The sequence below is a fragment of the Ailuropoda melanoleuca genome, chromosome 2 (genome assembly GCF_002007445.2).
Source record: "Ailuropoda melanoleuca isolate Jingjing chromosome 2, ASM200744v2, whole genome shotgun sequence".
NCBI lineage: Eukaryota > Metazoa > Chordata > Mammalia > Carnivora > Ursidae > Ailuropoda > Ailuropoda melanoleuca.
Genome location: NC_048219.1, coordinates 156695498 through 156711512, shown reverse-complemented (window position 1 = coordinate 156711512; position 16015 = coordinate 156695498). Strand labels below are relative to the sequence as shown.

General features: G+C 37.7%; 1 protein-coding gene across 3 annotated transcripts in view; it reads left to right on the top strand.

The window, feature by feature from the left end:
- The window catches only part of LOC105237058 (serine protease 58), a 128958-nt gene extending 121505 nt beyond the window's left edge, over positions 1-7453 (top strand). The window contains exons 5-8 of one of the 3 annotated variants that reach the window (XM_034654874.1): positions 1-181; positions 609-862; positions 1441-1589; positions 1981-7453. In XM_034654874.1, coding sequence (XP_034510765.1) covers positions 1-181; positions 609-862; positions 1441-1589; positions 1981-2130 — 734 coding nt within the window. In that variant the 3' untranslated portion in view covers positions 2131-7453. The remainder of the gene's footprint in view (positions 182-608; positions 863-1440; positions 1590-1980) is intronic. The other 2 variants (XR_004623533.1, XM_019798319.2) reach the window with 2 other exon arrangements.
- The last annotated feature ends 8562 nt before the right edge of the window (positions 7454-16015 follow it).

Below are 16015 nucleotides of genomic sequence, written 5' to 3'. Positions count from 1 at the left end.
TAGTAACAACAATAAATGTAAAACCGACACCAATACAAGTAAAATTAGCCCAGCAGTTCAATCAGATGGACATCAAAACTGTACCCACCTTTTTGGTTTTCCTGAACTCAGAATATGAGCCTTGTTTGGGGACCCTGATCCACAAACAGTGGGTTCTCACTGCAGCCCACTGCTTCTTGCCGTGAGTAATGGGGGTCCTAGAGGGAGAGGTAGTCCCCCTTAGTCACTGAGATTGCTAAGGGGCTACTGAGGCTCACCCCTTAAGAAACTTGCCCAGGGTCTCTCAAGCCTGAGAAGTGATTGGAAGGAGGCAGGAAATAGATGTAGGTGGTTATGAGTTAGATTTCTGTGTGGGATGATGTAGACAGAAGGAACTGGGGAAGCTGAGGACTAACGGATGAATCAATAGGGAAGAAAAGCCTATGTACAATGTGGTACAGATCAAAGAGTTATAGAACTGCAGTAGAAATTGCTCATTTGTCAGACAAGGAAATGGAGGTCTTGGCAAGTTATGGAAGGAATTCATGCAAAGTCACAAAGCAAGTTGGGGAAGAAAGGATACAAGGTGAACAATAGAATAATATCTAATCCTTCATGGCCTGTTCCAGATTTCTTGAGATAAACATTGCTACTTCAAAAGAGAGTTTCCAAAGCAAGATTGGACACTTAAGACCCATGCTTACTGTCCAACACCCAGATTTTACCCGGGATTCTGCTGACCATGACCTCATGCTTATCAAGCTGAGTCATCCCCAAAAACTCAACAATCAGGTGAAGCTGGTGGTTCTGCCCAATACCACAGATGACAGAAGAGGGGAAAAGTGCACAGTCTCTGGCTGGGGCTGGGAATGGACGAATTCCGGTGAGTGAACCTCAAGGCAGACCCTAAGGCTCCTTTCGTATCCACTCAAAGAGGATTATCATATAATTATTATTATAGATCATGAGAATTCGAAGAAGCCTGAGAACTTATAATATCTTAACCTTTAGTTTTATTCATTTGGAAATGAGGCCCAAACTGGTGACATGACTGTTTATGGCTGGACGTCTCTGGAATCCAGTGTACTTGCCTCATTCATCCCCCAGGTGAAGGTGAAAAGGTGTCTGGGTGAAGAAGGGGTTGGCAGGTAATCCCACTGGTGATGCTGAGTGTGGCTTATTCATTAGAAACTTAGAGACAAGCATTCACAAACAAAAGCACATACACACAAGCCCAAGGTATGCAGTTTACAACACTGGGACCAGACTGCGGTGTTCTCATTTCATTAGGTTTCTTCTTCTATGGTTCCTTTTCATTTTGGCTTTTTCTTTCATTGAATAATGGAGGGTTAATAACCGAAAAGAGGGAGGGAAGGGGAGAAAAAAGGAAGATGAACATGTTAAGGATCAAAGAGAAACAAAGCCTTTTCTCTCTCTTTCTGTGTGTGTGTGTGTGCATAGACCCAGAGCCTGATATCCAGATAAACCAGACTGTCTTTTGGTTCTCTAATGATGACTGCCAAGAGTCCCCTGTAAGACAAATTCCTGTTAAAATCACAGAGAACATGTTCTGTGCAGGATCATCTCTGGAGAACATACACACGTGCAAGGTAACTCTTTTCCCTCTGCCCCATTCGAGTTTGGCCTAGGACACTATTTTGGGATCCATGTATCTCCCTCAACCAATCTAATTTCCTGTCTCTACATTCAAGAAGATATAAAAGTAAATGGGATCCAGGAAAGAATGTGTCCTTCCAATAATGAATGAACTTAGATGCCAGCACGGTAACATCTCAGAGTGTTCTTATTTCTTCATGGCTAACTCTGATGTGGCCTAGAATGAATGCTGGGATGGGCTCAAGATGTCCACTAGACATTTCTCCCAGTCCTTATCACCTAAGTCTTTCTATTCTGGACCCCTCAGATAGGGACTTGGCACTAGGTACTAGGTCATCTTTGTTTTGGCTATCCTGCCTGACCCATCTGTCCTTTTTCTAACAGGAATTAGCTGCTGCCCCAATCCTATGCCAGAATCAGCTCCATGGGATCCTATCTTGGTCAGCAGGATGTATTCTGAGAGGTGATATTGGCTACTACACCAGGGTATCCCACTATACAGACTGGATCCGCAAAGTCATCCACAGCAACTGAGTTCTTTCTATTCTCTCATCCCAGTGGCCTCAGAACTGGGTCTACCATCCTTGACTCTTCCTTTCCCTCAAGCCTCAGAACAAGATGGGAATAGAGTCTTTGGCTATCAGAAATTTTCTGTTCCTTCTGTTCTCTTGAATTCCCTTCTCCTTTCTCAGTTCAAGCCTGAATGGTCATCAAAGGATGTGAGCTGGATGACGTTCTCCTAAATGAGCTAACTTCTCACCACTCCCTTCTTCTCCTCCAACTTCCTACTCACCTGCCATGGTTTCCTCAGACTTTTATGGAGCAGTTCTCCTCCAACCTCTACCCTCCAGAGGACATATGGGCGTCAGGGATATGATGGTGAGACTGTGGCACCTCTAGGGTGACTCCTTTGTCTGACATCACTTAGTGATGAGTCAGGCCTCTGAGTCAGGCCTGTGCCCTCTCACTCCATCCTATCTAATAAAGCTCAGTAAATGCTGCAATGTTATTAGGCTGCTGGCAACATAATTGATAGAGATAGAGGCTAGAGTTTTATGACAAGAAGAGCTATAAGGGTTTCAAGAAAGGTTAGGATATGAAGCAGAAGTGGGTGCAGAGAGGAGTTAAATGGGTCAGACCACCAACAGGAGGAGGGGTGGTCTCCTGAGAGAACTTTCCTAATGCTAAGCACAGAAAAATCTAAGGTAGATGGCTGGAAAGAGAATGGTAGAAGGATAATAGGGAAATTAAAACCTAGGTGAGTATAATTGTGTTTGTGTCTGTCTGTGAGTGTGCATATGCACATGTTTGTGTATAGATAAGTGGAGGTGTGTGCAAAGGATGATCTCACTGAACCAACCAAAATCTATCCTACACCAATTGCCAATTCAGCTGATTTTCTCCAAATTCTGAATTCACCTGCTCTTATCCTAACTTTCTCAATTATTAAATTTAAAAAACTATAATAGGTCCTATTTTTATTACAATATTTTATTTGAAATTGGTTAAGACAAATTGTAAAAAAAAAAATTACAGAAAGTTTTTGTGTACCCAATCTTGCCCCATTGATAATACTTCCTGTAACCATAGTAAAATGTCAAAACCAGGAAATTCACAGTGGTACAATGCTGTTCATTCAGATACAGATCTTATTTGGATTTCACCAATCTTTCTTTATTACACTCTTTTTAAGGGTAAAATTTGAAATCTTACCACATGTATGGATTCCTGTAACCACCACAAGCAGAGTCCAAAACGGTTCTATCACCATATCATCAGAAAGAAACTTCTTCTGTTACACTTTAATAATCACACTTTTCCTGGCCCTAACCCTTGCAAGCATTGATCTATTCTCCATTACTAAATTTTGTCACTTCAGGAATGTTCTATAGTATGCAATCTATATAATTCCTTTGCTCTTATTTTTTCATTCATGATGTTCCAAGAGTCCTTTCATTGTCATTTCCTTTCTAACTGAATAGTTTTTTTTAGCCATTCTTTTAGAGCAAGTCTGCTGGTGACAAATCCTTTTAGTGTTTCTTCACCTTATTTCTTGAAGGATTTTTTTTTTGCTGGATAAAGCATACTGGGGGGCGCCTGGTTGGCTCAGTCTGTTAAGAATCTGCCTTCAGCTCAGGTCATGATTCCAGGGTCCTGGGATGGAGCCCTGCATTGGGCTCCCTGCTCAGCAGAAAGTCTGCTTCTCCCTCTGCCCCTCCCACTGCTCATGCTCTATCATAAATAAATAAAATCTTAAAAAAAAAAAAAAAAGAATTCTGAGTTGATAGTGCTTTTCTTTCAGGACTCAAAAAGTGTTTGCCTCTTTCTTCTGTCCTTCAAGTTTCTGAGGAGAAATCTGCTATAATTTGACTCATTGTTCCCCAATCAGTAATGCATGGTTTCTCTCTGGCTCTGGCAGCTTTCAAAAATTTTTCTTCATCTTCCTTCGTCTTTGCTTTTCAGAGGTTAAATGTGAAATGTCTGAGTGTGAACATTTAAAAGTTCATTCTGTTTGGAGGTACATTCAGTTTCTTGAATCTGTAGGTTTATGTCTCTCACCAAATTTAAGAAGTTTGAGCTATTATTTCTTCAAGTATATTTCAGCTTAGTGTTCTTTTTCTTCTGAAACGTTGATAACATGAATGTTAAATCATCTGTTATTATCCCACAGGTGCCAGGGTTCCATTCATTTTTTAAAATATCCCTTTTTCATCTGTTGTTCATATTGATAATTTCTACTGCTCTATCTTCAAGTTCACTGACTGCTGGTCTGCCAATTTTGCTATTGAACTCATTATTTTAAATATGTTTTTATTTTCTATATTTATGGTGCTTTCACATCTTGGAAGACTTGCTGGCTAGGGAAAGAGTGCCCCTCCCAGAACTAACTAATTCCTGGAAGTAGTAAATGACTCTGTCTAACATGCTTTTTATATGCAAACTTAGCAATTCAGAGCTGTACCCCAGCCACCTTCTTTATCTAACTTTCACACACCAAACCAATATTTCCTCTCCTCTAAATCACACAGGGCCAGGTATCACTACCATAGCTCAAAGCCTACTGAAATTATTCAAACTATTCAATCCTAAACTTGTTCAAACGTGACTACCCTGCCTCACCCATTCCTTCTATTGGTTTCCAAAAGGCTTGTGGCTGTGCTTTCCTCTCGCTCCTCCTGCCTCCTGACTGACCCTCGTACTTCCTCATGTAGCCTTGCGTGGTGGCATGCCTCTTAATAGACCCTTCTTTCAGTGGCACTGACCTGTCAGCGTTATCATTTAGTCACTTTTAGAAATTAAATCCTAGGTTCAATTAAAATATCCATCTAATGAATTTTTATTTCAGTTATTATATTTTTAAAATCTAAAATTTCCATTTGGCTTATCTTTATGTATTCTATAAATCTTTGCTAAGATTTTCTGTCTTTCAGTTTTTTTAATGGCTGCTTTAAAATCTTTGTCAGATAATTCCAACATTTTCATCATCTTGGTGTTGACATCTGTTGATTATATTTTCTTATTGGAGTTGAAATTTGCCTAATAGGGTGAGCAATTTTGTACTATATCCTGGTGAGTTGGATATCATAAGAGTCTGATTCCTATTTAGGTATTCTAATTGAGGGGAGCCTGAGTGGTTCAGGTGGTTAGGCATCCTACTCTTGATTTTAGCTCAGGTCGTGATCTCAGGGTCATGGGATCAAGCCCCATGTTGGCCTCTGCACTGGGCATGGAGCCTCTTGGGATTCTCTCTTTCCATCACCCTCTGCCCCTCCCCCAACCCTACTCACTCTTTCTCTCTCTCTAAAAAAGAGATATCCTAATTGAGCATGTATTTAACCTATTTATGTTCAGAATGTATGGTCTAGCCCACTTTTGTGGGCTATGATTCAAATGTCAATTTGGTTTATAAAGCCTCTAGAATGTTATTCTGTAGGGCGTTGTGGTGACAGAACAATGACCCTCCACACACACACACACACACACACACACACACACACACACACAAATTGTCTACACCTTAATCCTTAAAACCTATGAATATGTTACCTTACATGGTAAAAGAGACTTTGCAAATGTGATTAAGTTAAGGATCTTGATATGGGAAGATTAGCCTGGATTTCAAGGTGGGCCCAATGTAATCACAAGTGTCTTTATAAGAACATGGCAAAAGGATCAAAAAAAGAGGGGATATGTGGTCAAGGAAATAGAAGTTAGAGTGATGTGCTTTAAATATAGAGGAAGGGGCCATGAGCCAAGGCACGCAGGCAGCCTCTAAAAGCTGGAAAGGCAAGGAAATGGATTCTCTCCAAAGCCTCCAGAAAGTCTTCCATTAAGAGGGCAGCTCTATGGGCATCTTGATTTTAGCCTAGTAAGACCCATTTTGGCCTTCTGATCTCTAGAACTGTAAGATAATAAATTTGTGTTGTTTTAAGCCACTAATTTTTGGTAATTTTTTATAACAGCAATAGGAAACTAATACACAGCAGAAGTTAGAGTTCTGCCAACCAGCCCCACTACTGGAGCACCATAGGGATGAGGGAGTACATGGCTTTATAGGTTTGGGCTCAAGATCAAGGAAATTGCCAATAACTTATTGGTTTAAAACAACAAAAATTTATTATCTCATGATTTCCTTAGTTAAGAATCGCATAGTTCATTGTCTCATAAGGCTAAAATCAAGATGTGGGCCAGCTACATCCCCACCTGGAGGTTCAACTAGGAAAAGATCCACTTCCACCTCTTTCACATTGCTGGCAGAATTCATTTCCTTGCAGTTTTAAGGCTAAGATCCCCGAGTCTTGCTACTTGGCAGCGGGGGACCACACTCAGCTCCTAGAGGCCATTCTTAGATCTTTGCCATGTGGACTTCTCCATCTTAGCAACAGAAAACCACCCTCATGTCAAATGCTTCTCATGCTTTGAATTTCTCAGACTTCCTCTTCTACTATCAGGCAAAGAAAACTCTTTAACTTTTAAAGGGCTTATGTGATTAGGCCAGGACCACCTGGATAATCTCCTTATCTTAATGTCCACCATGCCATAAAACATAGGCTAACCACAGAGGTCATGTCCATCAAATTCACAGTTCTAGGTAGGGCAAGGACTCAATGGTAGGAAACTTGGGGGATACATCTTAGAATTCTGCCTACCGCATACAGTTAAGAAGTTTCTGTTCTATTGGGCTTCTCCTTTCCCAGTCCTTTGGCTAGAGAAATAAGATTTTCTTATATTTGATGTTGTTGCTGTTTTTGTTTGTTTATTTTTTGTTTCTTTGCTTTTTTGTCGCTGCCCACTTTTGTTTCCAGATTACAAATATTTTTAGCATACAGACCTGGATATACTGAGGGCAAGAAAGAAGCCCAGGAAATGCACCACCAGGTCATTCCTCAAGTCTCAAGATGTCTAGCTAATTCACTTTTTTCCCACTTTTCAGATCTTCTGGTAAATGGCTTGTATATTTTGTTCAGGGTTTTTTGGTATTGTTATTGTTATTAGCAGGAGGCTTAAAATGGGATGCACCTACTCCATCTTGTCTAGAGCAAGACTTTATTTACATGGGGCATTAGAAAAATGAAAGGCAATGTAATTAAGAGGAAAGACCACTGAACTATAAGTCAGGAGACCTGATTTCTAGTCTAGACTCTATTACTGACTAAGCAATGATTTTCATGTTGTGTGTGCATGAGCCCTAGGAGGGTGTAAGTAGTGAGTATTAAAACTTGTATTTGTAATTAGTTCAGCTCATCCTTTAAAAATTTCTTTTTGGGGGGGAGCCTGGATGGTTCAGTCAGTTAAGTGTCTGACTCTTGGTTTCAGCTCTAGTTGTGATCTCAGGGTCATGAGATTGAGCCCCACAGCAGGTTCCACATTCAATGCAGAGTCTGCTTGAGATTCTCTTCCTTTCCCTCTGCCCCTCCCCCTGCTCAAGTGCTCTCCCCCCCCCGTCTAAAATAAATAAATAAATATATGCATATATACATACATAAAATCTTTTAAAATTTTTTCTTTTTAAGTGTATGTTTTATAATGTGCACAACATGTTGGTTTATATACATATTAGTACATAGATATATAAATAAATATACATATATTGGTAATACATGCTCAAAAATGTTTTATAGGATTGGTAACAACACCAGATATCTAAAATTAGACTGCCCCAGATTTTCTGGGACATCTAATTGCCTAAATATGTCATATTTGATTTAGGGCAGCTCTCTTCAACATGGAACAGACTGTAATTCATCAATTAAGATTCTTTTATATATCTTTAGTTGAAAATATAATTCTTAGCTCAAATAATGTTTCCTACATTCCTTAGAACTTTCATATGGAGAAATGATCAAATGAGGATGAATCATTCTTAGAAAAGTAACCCTTTAACAATAAAATACAATAAATAAATTCCAAGTTTATACTTCCAACCTAATAAACTTAGGTGAAATGAGTTAAAAGAAATAGGTGCTTTCTGGAATTCATTTAAGATTATACTTAGTTGAAATGCCTCAGTGGCTCAGTCGGTTAAGTGTCTGTCAACTAACTGTGAAAGAAGAGAGCAAGAGAAGAAAAGAAAAGAGAAGAACTACAAACACAGCTCAAAAATGAGTAACAAAATGGCAATAAGTACATACTTATTAGTAATTGCTTTGAATATAAAAGGATTAAATGTTCCAATCAAAAGACATAGGGTGACAGGGGAGCCTCAGTGGCTCAGTCAATTAAGCATCACGCTCTTGATTTCAGTCAGGTCATGATCTCAGGGTCATAAGCTCGAGCCCCTCCTTGGGCCATGAACTGAGCATGGAGCCTGCTTAAGATTCTCTCTCTCCCTCTCCCTCTGCCTCTCACCCCTGCTCGTACTCTTTCTAAAAAAAAGAAAAAGAAAAGAAAAAGGGAAAAGAAAAATACATAAGGTGAGTGACAGAGTAGATAAAAAAACAAAACCCATCTATATGCTGCCTACAGGAGGCTCATTTTAGACCTAAAGACACCTGCAGATTGAAAGTGAGGGGATAGGGAAACATTTATCATGCAAATGGATGTCAGAAGAAAACTAGGGTAACAATACTTTTATTGGACAAAATAACTTTAAAACAAAGACTGTAACAAGAGACAAAGAAGGACACTATATAATAGTAAAGGGGACAATCCAACAGGAGGATATAACAATTTGTAAATATTTGTGTACCCAACATGGCAGCACCCAAATACATAAAACATTAATAACAAACATAAACAAAATAATCAATAGCAATACAATAACAGTAGTTGACTTTAATACCTCATTCACATTGACGGCCAGATCATCCAAACAGAAAATTAACAAAGAAACAGTGGCTGTGAATGACACACTGGACTAGATAGTTTTAACGGAAATATTCTGAACATTCCATCCTAAAACAGCAGAATACACATTCTTTTCAAGTACATATGGAACACTGTCCGGAATACATTACATATTAGGTCACAGAACAAGTTTCAACAAGTTTTTAAAAATCAAAGTCATACGATGCATCTTTTCTGACCATAGTGTTATAAAACCAGAAATCAACCACAAGAAAAAATCTGGAAAGACCACAAATAAATAGAGGTTAAATAACATGTTGGGTCAACCAAGAAGTCAAAGAAGAAATAAAAAATTACATGGAAACAAATGAAAATGAAAACACAATGGCCCAATATCTTTGGAATACAACAAAAGTTGTTCTAAGAGGGAAGTTTATAGCAATACAGGCCTATCTCAAGAAGCAAGAAAAATCTCAAATAAACAACCTAACTTTACACCTATAGGAGCTAGAAAAAGAACAACAAACAAAAGCCAAAACCAACAGAAGGAGGGAAATAATAAAGATTAGAGCAGAAATAAATGATATAGAAACAAAAAACCACAATAGAATAGATCAATGAAACCAGGAACTGGTGGTCTTTTGAAAAGATTAACAAAATTGATAAGCCTCTAGCCAGACCTATCACAAATAGAAGAGAGAGAGAGAGAGAACCTAAATAAACAAAATCACAAATAAAAGAGGAGAAGTAACAACCAACGCCACAGAATTACAAACAATTATAATAGAATCATGAAAACCAATATGCCAACATATTGGACAACTTAGAAGAAGTGGATAAATTCCTAGAAACATATAAACTACCAAAACTAAAGCAGAAGAAAAAGAAAATTTGGACAAACCAATTACCAGCAATGCAATTGAATCAGTAATCAAAAAACTCCCAAAAAACAAAAGTTCAGGACCAGACAGCTTCATAGATGAATTCAACCAAACATTTAAAGAAGAGTTAATACCTATTCTTCTCAAACTACCCCCCCAAAAATACAAGAGTCAGGAAAACATCCAAGTTCGTTGTATGAGGCCAGTATCACCTTAGTACCAAAACCAGAAAAAGACACCATCAAAAAAAAAAAAAAAAGAGAGAGAGAGAGAGAGAGAAATATATGCCAATAACTTACATTATTATATATGCAGAAATTGTCAATATTAGCAAACTGAATCCAACAATACATTAAAAAAATCATATACCATAATCAAGTGATATTTATTCCTGGGATGCAATAGTGGTTCAATATTCACAAAACAATCAAAGTGATATGTCATATCAATAAGAGAAAGGATAAAAACCATATGATCATTTCAATAGATGCAGAAAAGGCATTTTACAAAGTATAACATCCATTCATGATAAAAACACTCAGCAAAGTAGGTTTACCTTAACATAATAAAGGCCTTATAGGAGAACGCACAGCCACATCAATAGTGAAAAAGTGAGAGCTTTTTCCCTAAGGACAGTAACAAGACAAGCATGTCCACTCTCACTACTTTTATTGAACATATTACTGGAAGTCCTAGCCGCAACAATTAGACAAAATAAAGAAGTAAAAGGCATCCAATTGGTAAGGAAGAAGTAAAACTCTCTCATTATTTGCAGGTGACATGATACTGTATGGAAAACCCTAGACTACGCCAAAAAAAACCCACTAAAGCTGATAAATTCTGTAAAGTCACAGGATACAAAATCAATGTGCAGAAATCCGTTGCATTCCTATACACTAATAATGAAGCAGCAGAAAGTGAAATTAAGAAAACAATTCCATTTCCAATTGCACCAAATACAATAAAATATCCAGGAATAAACTTAATCCAAAAGGTGAAAGACTTGTACTCTGAAAACTACAAAGCACTGATGGAAAAAAAAAGACAATGCGAAGAAATGGAAAGACATTCCGTGGGTTGGAAGAAAGAATATTGTTGAAGTGTCTCTACTACCTAAAGCAATCTACAGATTTAATGCAATCCCTATCAAAATACCAACAGCATCTTTCACAGAACTAGAACTAAATAATCCTAAAATTTGTATGGAACCACCAAAGACGTCGAGTAGCCAAAGCAATCTTGAAAAAGAAAAAACTGGAAGTATCACAATTCCAGATTTCAAGTTATATTACAAAGTGGTAGTAATTAAAACAATATGGTACTGGCATAAAAATAGACACATAAATCAACAGAATAGAACAGAAAATCCAAAAATAAATCCACAGCTACATGGTCAATTAATCTTCAACAAAGGAAGAGTGAATATACAATAGGAAAAACTCTCTTGAACAAGTGGTGTTGGGAAGACTGGACAGCAACATACAAAAGAATGAAACTGGACCACTTTCTTTCACCATACCCAAAAATAAACTCAAAATGGATTAAATACCAAAATGTGAGACCTGAAACCATAAAAATCCTTGAAAATAGCATAAGCAGTAATCTCTGACATGGCTGTAGCAACATTTTTCTAGATATTCCCTCCTGAGGCAAGGGAAATAGAAGCAAAAATAAACTATTGGGACTATATCAAAATAGAAAACTTCTGCACAGCAAAGGAAACAACCAACAAAACTAAAAGACTTACTGAATGGGAGAAGATATTTGCAAATGACATATCCAAAAAGGGTTTGTCTCCAAGATATATAAATAACTGATACGACTCAATACTCAGAAAACAAATAATCCAGTTCAAAAATGAGCAGAAGACATGAACAGACATTTCTCCAAAGAAGATCTAAAGATAGATGGCCAAAATACACATGAAAAGATGCTCAACATCACTCAGCACTAGGGAAATACAAATCAAAACTATAATAAGATGTCTCCTCATACCTGTGAGAATGGGTAAAATAAAAAACTCAAGAAACAGCAAGTGTCAGCAAGGATGCGGAGAGAAAGGAACCCTGGTACACTATTGGTGGGACTGTAAACTGGTGCAGCCACTCTGGAAAATAGTATCGAGGTTCCTCAAAAAGTTAAAAATAGAACTACTCTATGGTCCAGTAATCACACTATTGGGTAGTTACCCAAAAAATACAAAAACAATTCCAAGGGATACATGCACCCCTATGTTTAAGCAGCATTCTTAATAATAGCCAAATTATGGAAGCGCACAAGTGTCCATCAATTGATGAATGGGATAAAGAAGATATGGGAGATAGATACAGATATAGATAAATATAGATATTATTTGGCCATAAAAAAGAATGAAATCTTGCCATTTGCAACAACATGGATGGAGCTAGAGTGTATTATGCTAAGGGAAATAAGTCAGTCAGAGAAAGACAAATATAATATGATTTCACGCATATGTGGAATTTAAGAAACAAAACAAATGATCAAAGGAAAGAAGAGAGAGAGAAAGAGGCAAACCAAGGAACAGACTCTTAGACTATAAAGAACAAACTGATGGTTACCAAAGGGAAGGTGGGTGGGGGTATAGAGGAAACGGGATGGGGATTAAAGAGTACACTTATGATAAAAAATAAAAGAAGATGTAAGCAAAACCCAAAAAAACCCCAAAAAAGAAATAAAACTACTATTTTCTTATTTTTAGGACTATTAGAACTAATTTAATAGTACTGTTTTAAGCCCTTTTCCTCAAGAAATTATCAACGTATTGTGTTTGTGTAAATATATTGTTATCAAATTGGATTGGATTAAACTCTGAATCACAGTCTCCCTTTCTAGTCTCATGAGTTTAAGCTGAAGGAGCTGGCTATATATTCACTGATTTTACTGAAGTTAATTATTCTGAAATCAATTATTGCTATTTCATTCAAAGCTTTTTTCCACAGGCTTTGTGTAATATGCACATTTGTACATGATACATCTGTGCTCCTGACTTTCCTTTCTCCTTGGTGTTACCTCCCATAGATGAAAGAAATGGAACTAATGTGTCATAACTCTGTGTGAGGGACAGGTGAGTGGCTGAATGCGTAGGTGTGAATGTGGGGGCGTGTGTTTAGACTGCATCTGTTGGTGTGTGAGAACAAAGGTTCGAAGAGCAAGGATGTGTGTTAGAGTTCAGTGGTTGCTGAAAACTGTGCATAATGGCATTATTTTTACATCAGTTTTCAATTAAAACATTTATTTCCAGGTTTTTGAGTGTGTGTGTGCACTATCGCAGATCTCAAATTAACATAAAGATCTCCAACGGAATCCATAAAATTTTAGGAAAGGGCTGTGTACACCTTATTGTGATATGTCATCTGTCACACAATGTAACTTGACATTTTACAACTCTGTATTACCATTCTCCAATATGTTTACATTCAAATTATTTATACCCTTCCCCCCCCACATACTGGAACTAAAAAATGTCCTTAACACTATCACACACACACTAACATATCCCTATTCTTGGAATACTTTTTTTTTTTAAAGATTTTATTTATTTGTTTGACAGAGAGAGACAGCCAGCGAGAGGGAACACAAGCAGGGGGAGTGGGAGAGGAAGAAGCAGGCTCCCAGCAGAGGAGCCTGATGTGGGGCTCGATCCCATAACGCCGGGATCACGCCCTGAGCCAAAGGCAGATGCTCAACGACTGTGCCACCCAGGCGCCCCTTGGAATACTTTTTTTACCTGAATCTTAATGCTATAATTTTTGGAAAGGATGATTTTATAAACATAATTCAATTATATTTTTCAGTGTGATACTTTTTCACAAAATGCAACACATCAAAGGAACCTGTATAAGAATCAATATTCTTGGATTCTACTTCTAGCCCTGATGTTAACATAATCCTGAGCAAGTAAAATCTTGTGATTCCATACTCAGACTTCTCATCTGAACTGAAGTGGTTTAATTAAATAATCCCCAAGGTCCTTTCAAGGTCCATGACTCCCTAAAAGAGATGATTTATAAATCACAAATATTACATTTGTGATTAATAGGAAAGAATATGAAGTACTTTTGAAGCCTTATCCAATTATTTTATATTAATCCTGGATAATAGATTTATACGTTTAGTTGGGAATAAAAATGCTTGAAGTTTGAATATTGCCCTTCTTATCTCAATTTGAAACAGTCTTAGAGTATAAAGGATACTAAATAATTCTGATGCGATAAGCTTTGTAAAGGAAAGGACTTTGTTTTGGTCACTGCTAAATCCCCAGTTCCCAGAATAATGTCTAACATATGGAGGGACTTAAAACTGGCTAAATGAGTAACAAGAAAGTGTCAAGATAGAAGGATTTGTAAAACCCAGTGAGAAAACAGAGAGAAGGCTTTGCAGGAAGGATGATAATTGAGCTAAACCTATAGGGATGAACTAGAGTTTGCGAAGCAGAGAAGGAAATAAAAGCTTTCCACACAGAGCCAAGTGTGTTGTGGCAAATACAGCGGGTTATCGTCAAGATCCATTCTGCTTCCTTCCCTAGAAACAGGACTTCTGAGCCCATGACCACTGGAATGAAGACTATCAAAACCTAACAAACCCAAACACACTTTATCAAATTTTTTTAGACTTCTTAAATTATTTATTTATTTATTTATTTATTTATTTATTTATTTGCGAGAAAGAGTGAGAAAGAGAGACAGCATGAGTGAGGGGAGAGGCAGGCGGAGAGGGAGAACCACTTTATCAATTTTAACTTAATTATTAAAAAATGAATTAACAGTAGTTGGTGTCACAAGTAAAAATAATTGTCCAATACAAAACGTTTTATGGACAACTAATAGTCACTCAAGTTCCAAACCACTCTACACTGACCCCCTCCTAAATTTCCTAAAATAGTGCCGGATTTCGGAAGTCAAAGGACTTGGTGGAAGGCCTAGAGATAGCATCAGCACCGTGACTTTGGGCAAATCTCTGGATCTTTCTCATCCTCACTTTTCCCACTTGTAAAATGACAGTCATCAGTGATAATCAGCCCCAATCCAGGAATCATTACCTACCTTTGCAATACAGCTTGAAGTATCACTTCAAGATGAAAAATTATAAAGCTGCCTTTAGAGAGTGGCTTCATAAATATGCCTACATATTAACATTTTTGTGTCTAGAAAGCAGTATCACTCCTCATTGATGTTTTTCAATTCAATTAATTGAGTGATGTAAGTTCTAAGATTTTACATTTCTCCATGAGACCTAAAAAAAGCTTTTCATTTTGGAAGAGGGAAACTGAAACCTATAAACTTTTTTGTATTCCTTGAATTCACAAATAAATATTGCTCGCCTCTGAGATGCTCTCTCAATGATGCCTTTGAGTTCTAACATTGTGTGGCTAATCCCAATTTTGGTTTGAGATTGGGACAACTTTCTTCACAGTCTCATGCTTCAGGAGCCATTCCTGCTCCACCTGAGAGAGACCTGATGCTTACATAACTTCCTGCACCTCTTAAATGTACCCCTAGTGTCAGAATGTACCTGGACAATAGGATTCACCTAGTGCCTGGGTCAGGTTATCACAGTTGAACTAACCTGGCAAACTCAATGGATCTAAGCCAAATAGTTAAGGAGTTCAGGGATGGATAGGGCCACTGCTAGTAAGGAAACCCTTCCCCATTTCTATCGTTCACTGCCTAGCACACATAAGTACACATACTACATAAAATGCAAAAATAATACCCTTAACTCCTAGGATTACCATGCAAATTACTATTGGCTTTTGGGAATTTTTAACCCTTTTAAAGAAATCTCTGGTCATGTAGGTATACAATAGAAATTGATGGATTTCTGAAGTGGTAGATGAAGACAGGTTAAATGCAGAGGGATATATCATAAGGTACCTTTAACTTATGTAAATTTAGCTGTAAGAGAGAGGGCAAGGGCAAAGAAAGAAAAGTTTACTTAGAATGATCCTGCTTTCGGCTCTACTCTCTATATTTAAGCACAGGAGTGATTATGATATGAGAAATTATTTTCATGTCTTTCTTACAATGAGACACTCATCTGTATGCTCTGAGATGGTTTCCAGAAGTTGCCATCAGGTTTGCATACTTTTTACCCAAGAGCAAGAGAAAAGGCAAAGAGAGAGTATACTCACAAACTGATTATGCCCTTCCCTGCAAAAAGGTGCTCTCCTAGATGTCTTTCCCAACTATTCTGCCGAGGAACAAACTACCCCCAAACTTAGCAGTTTAAAG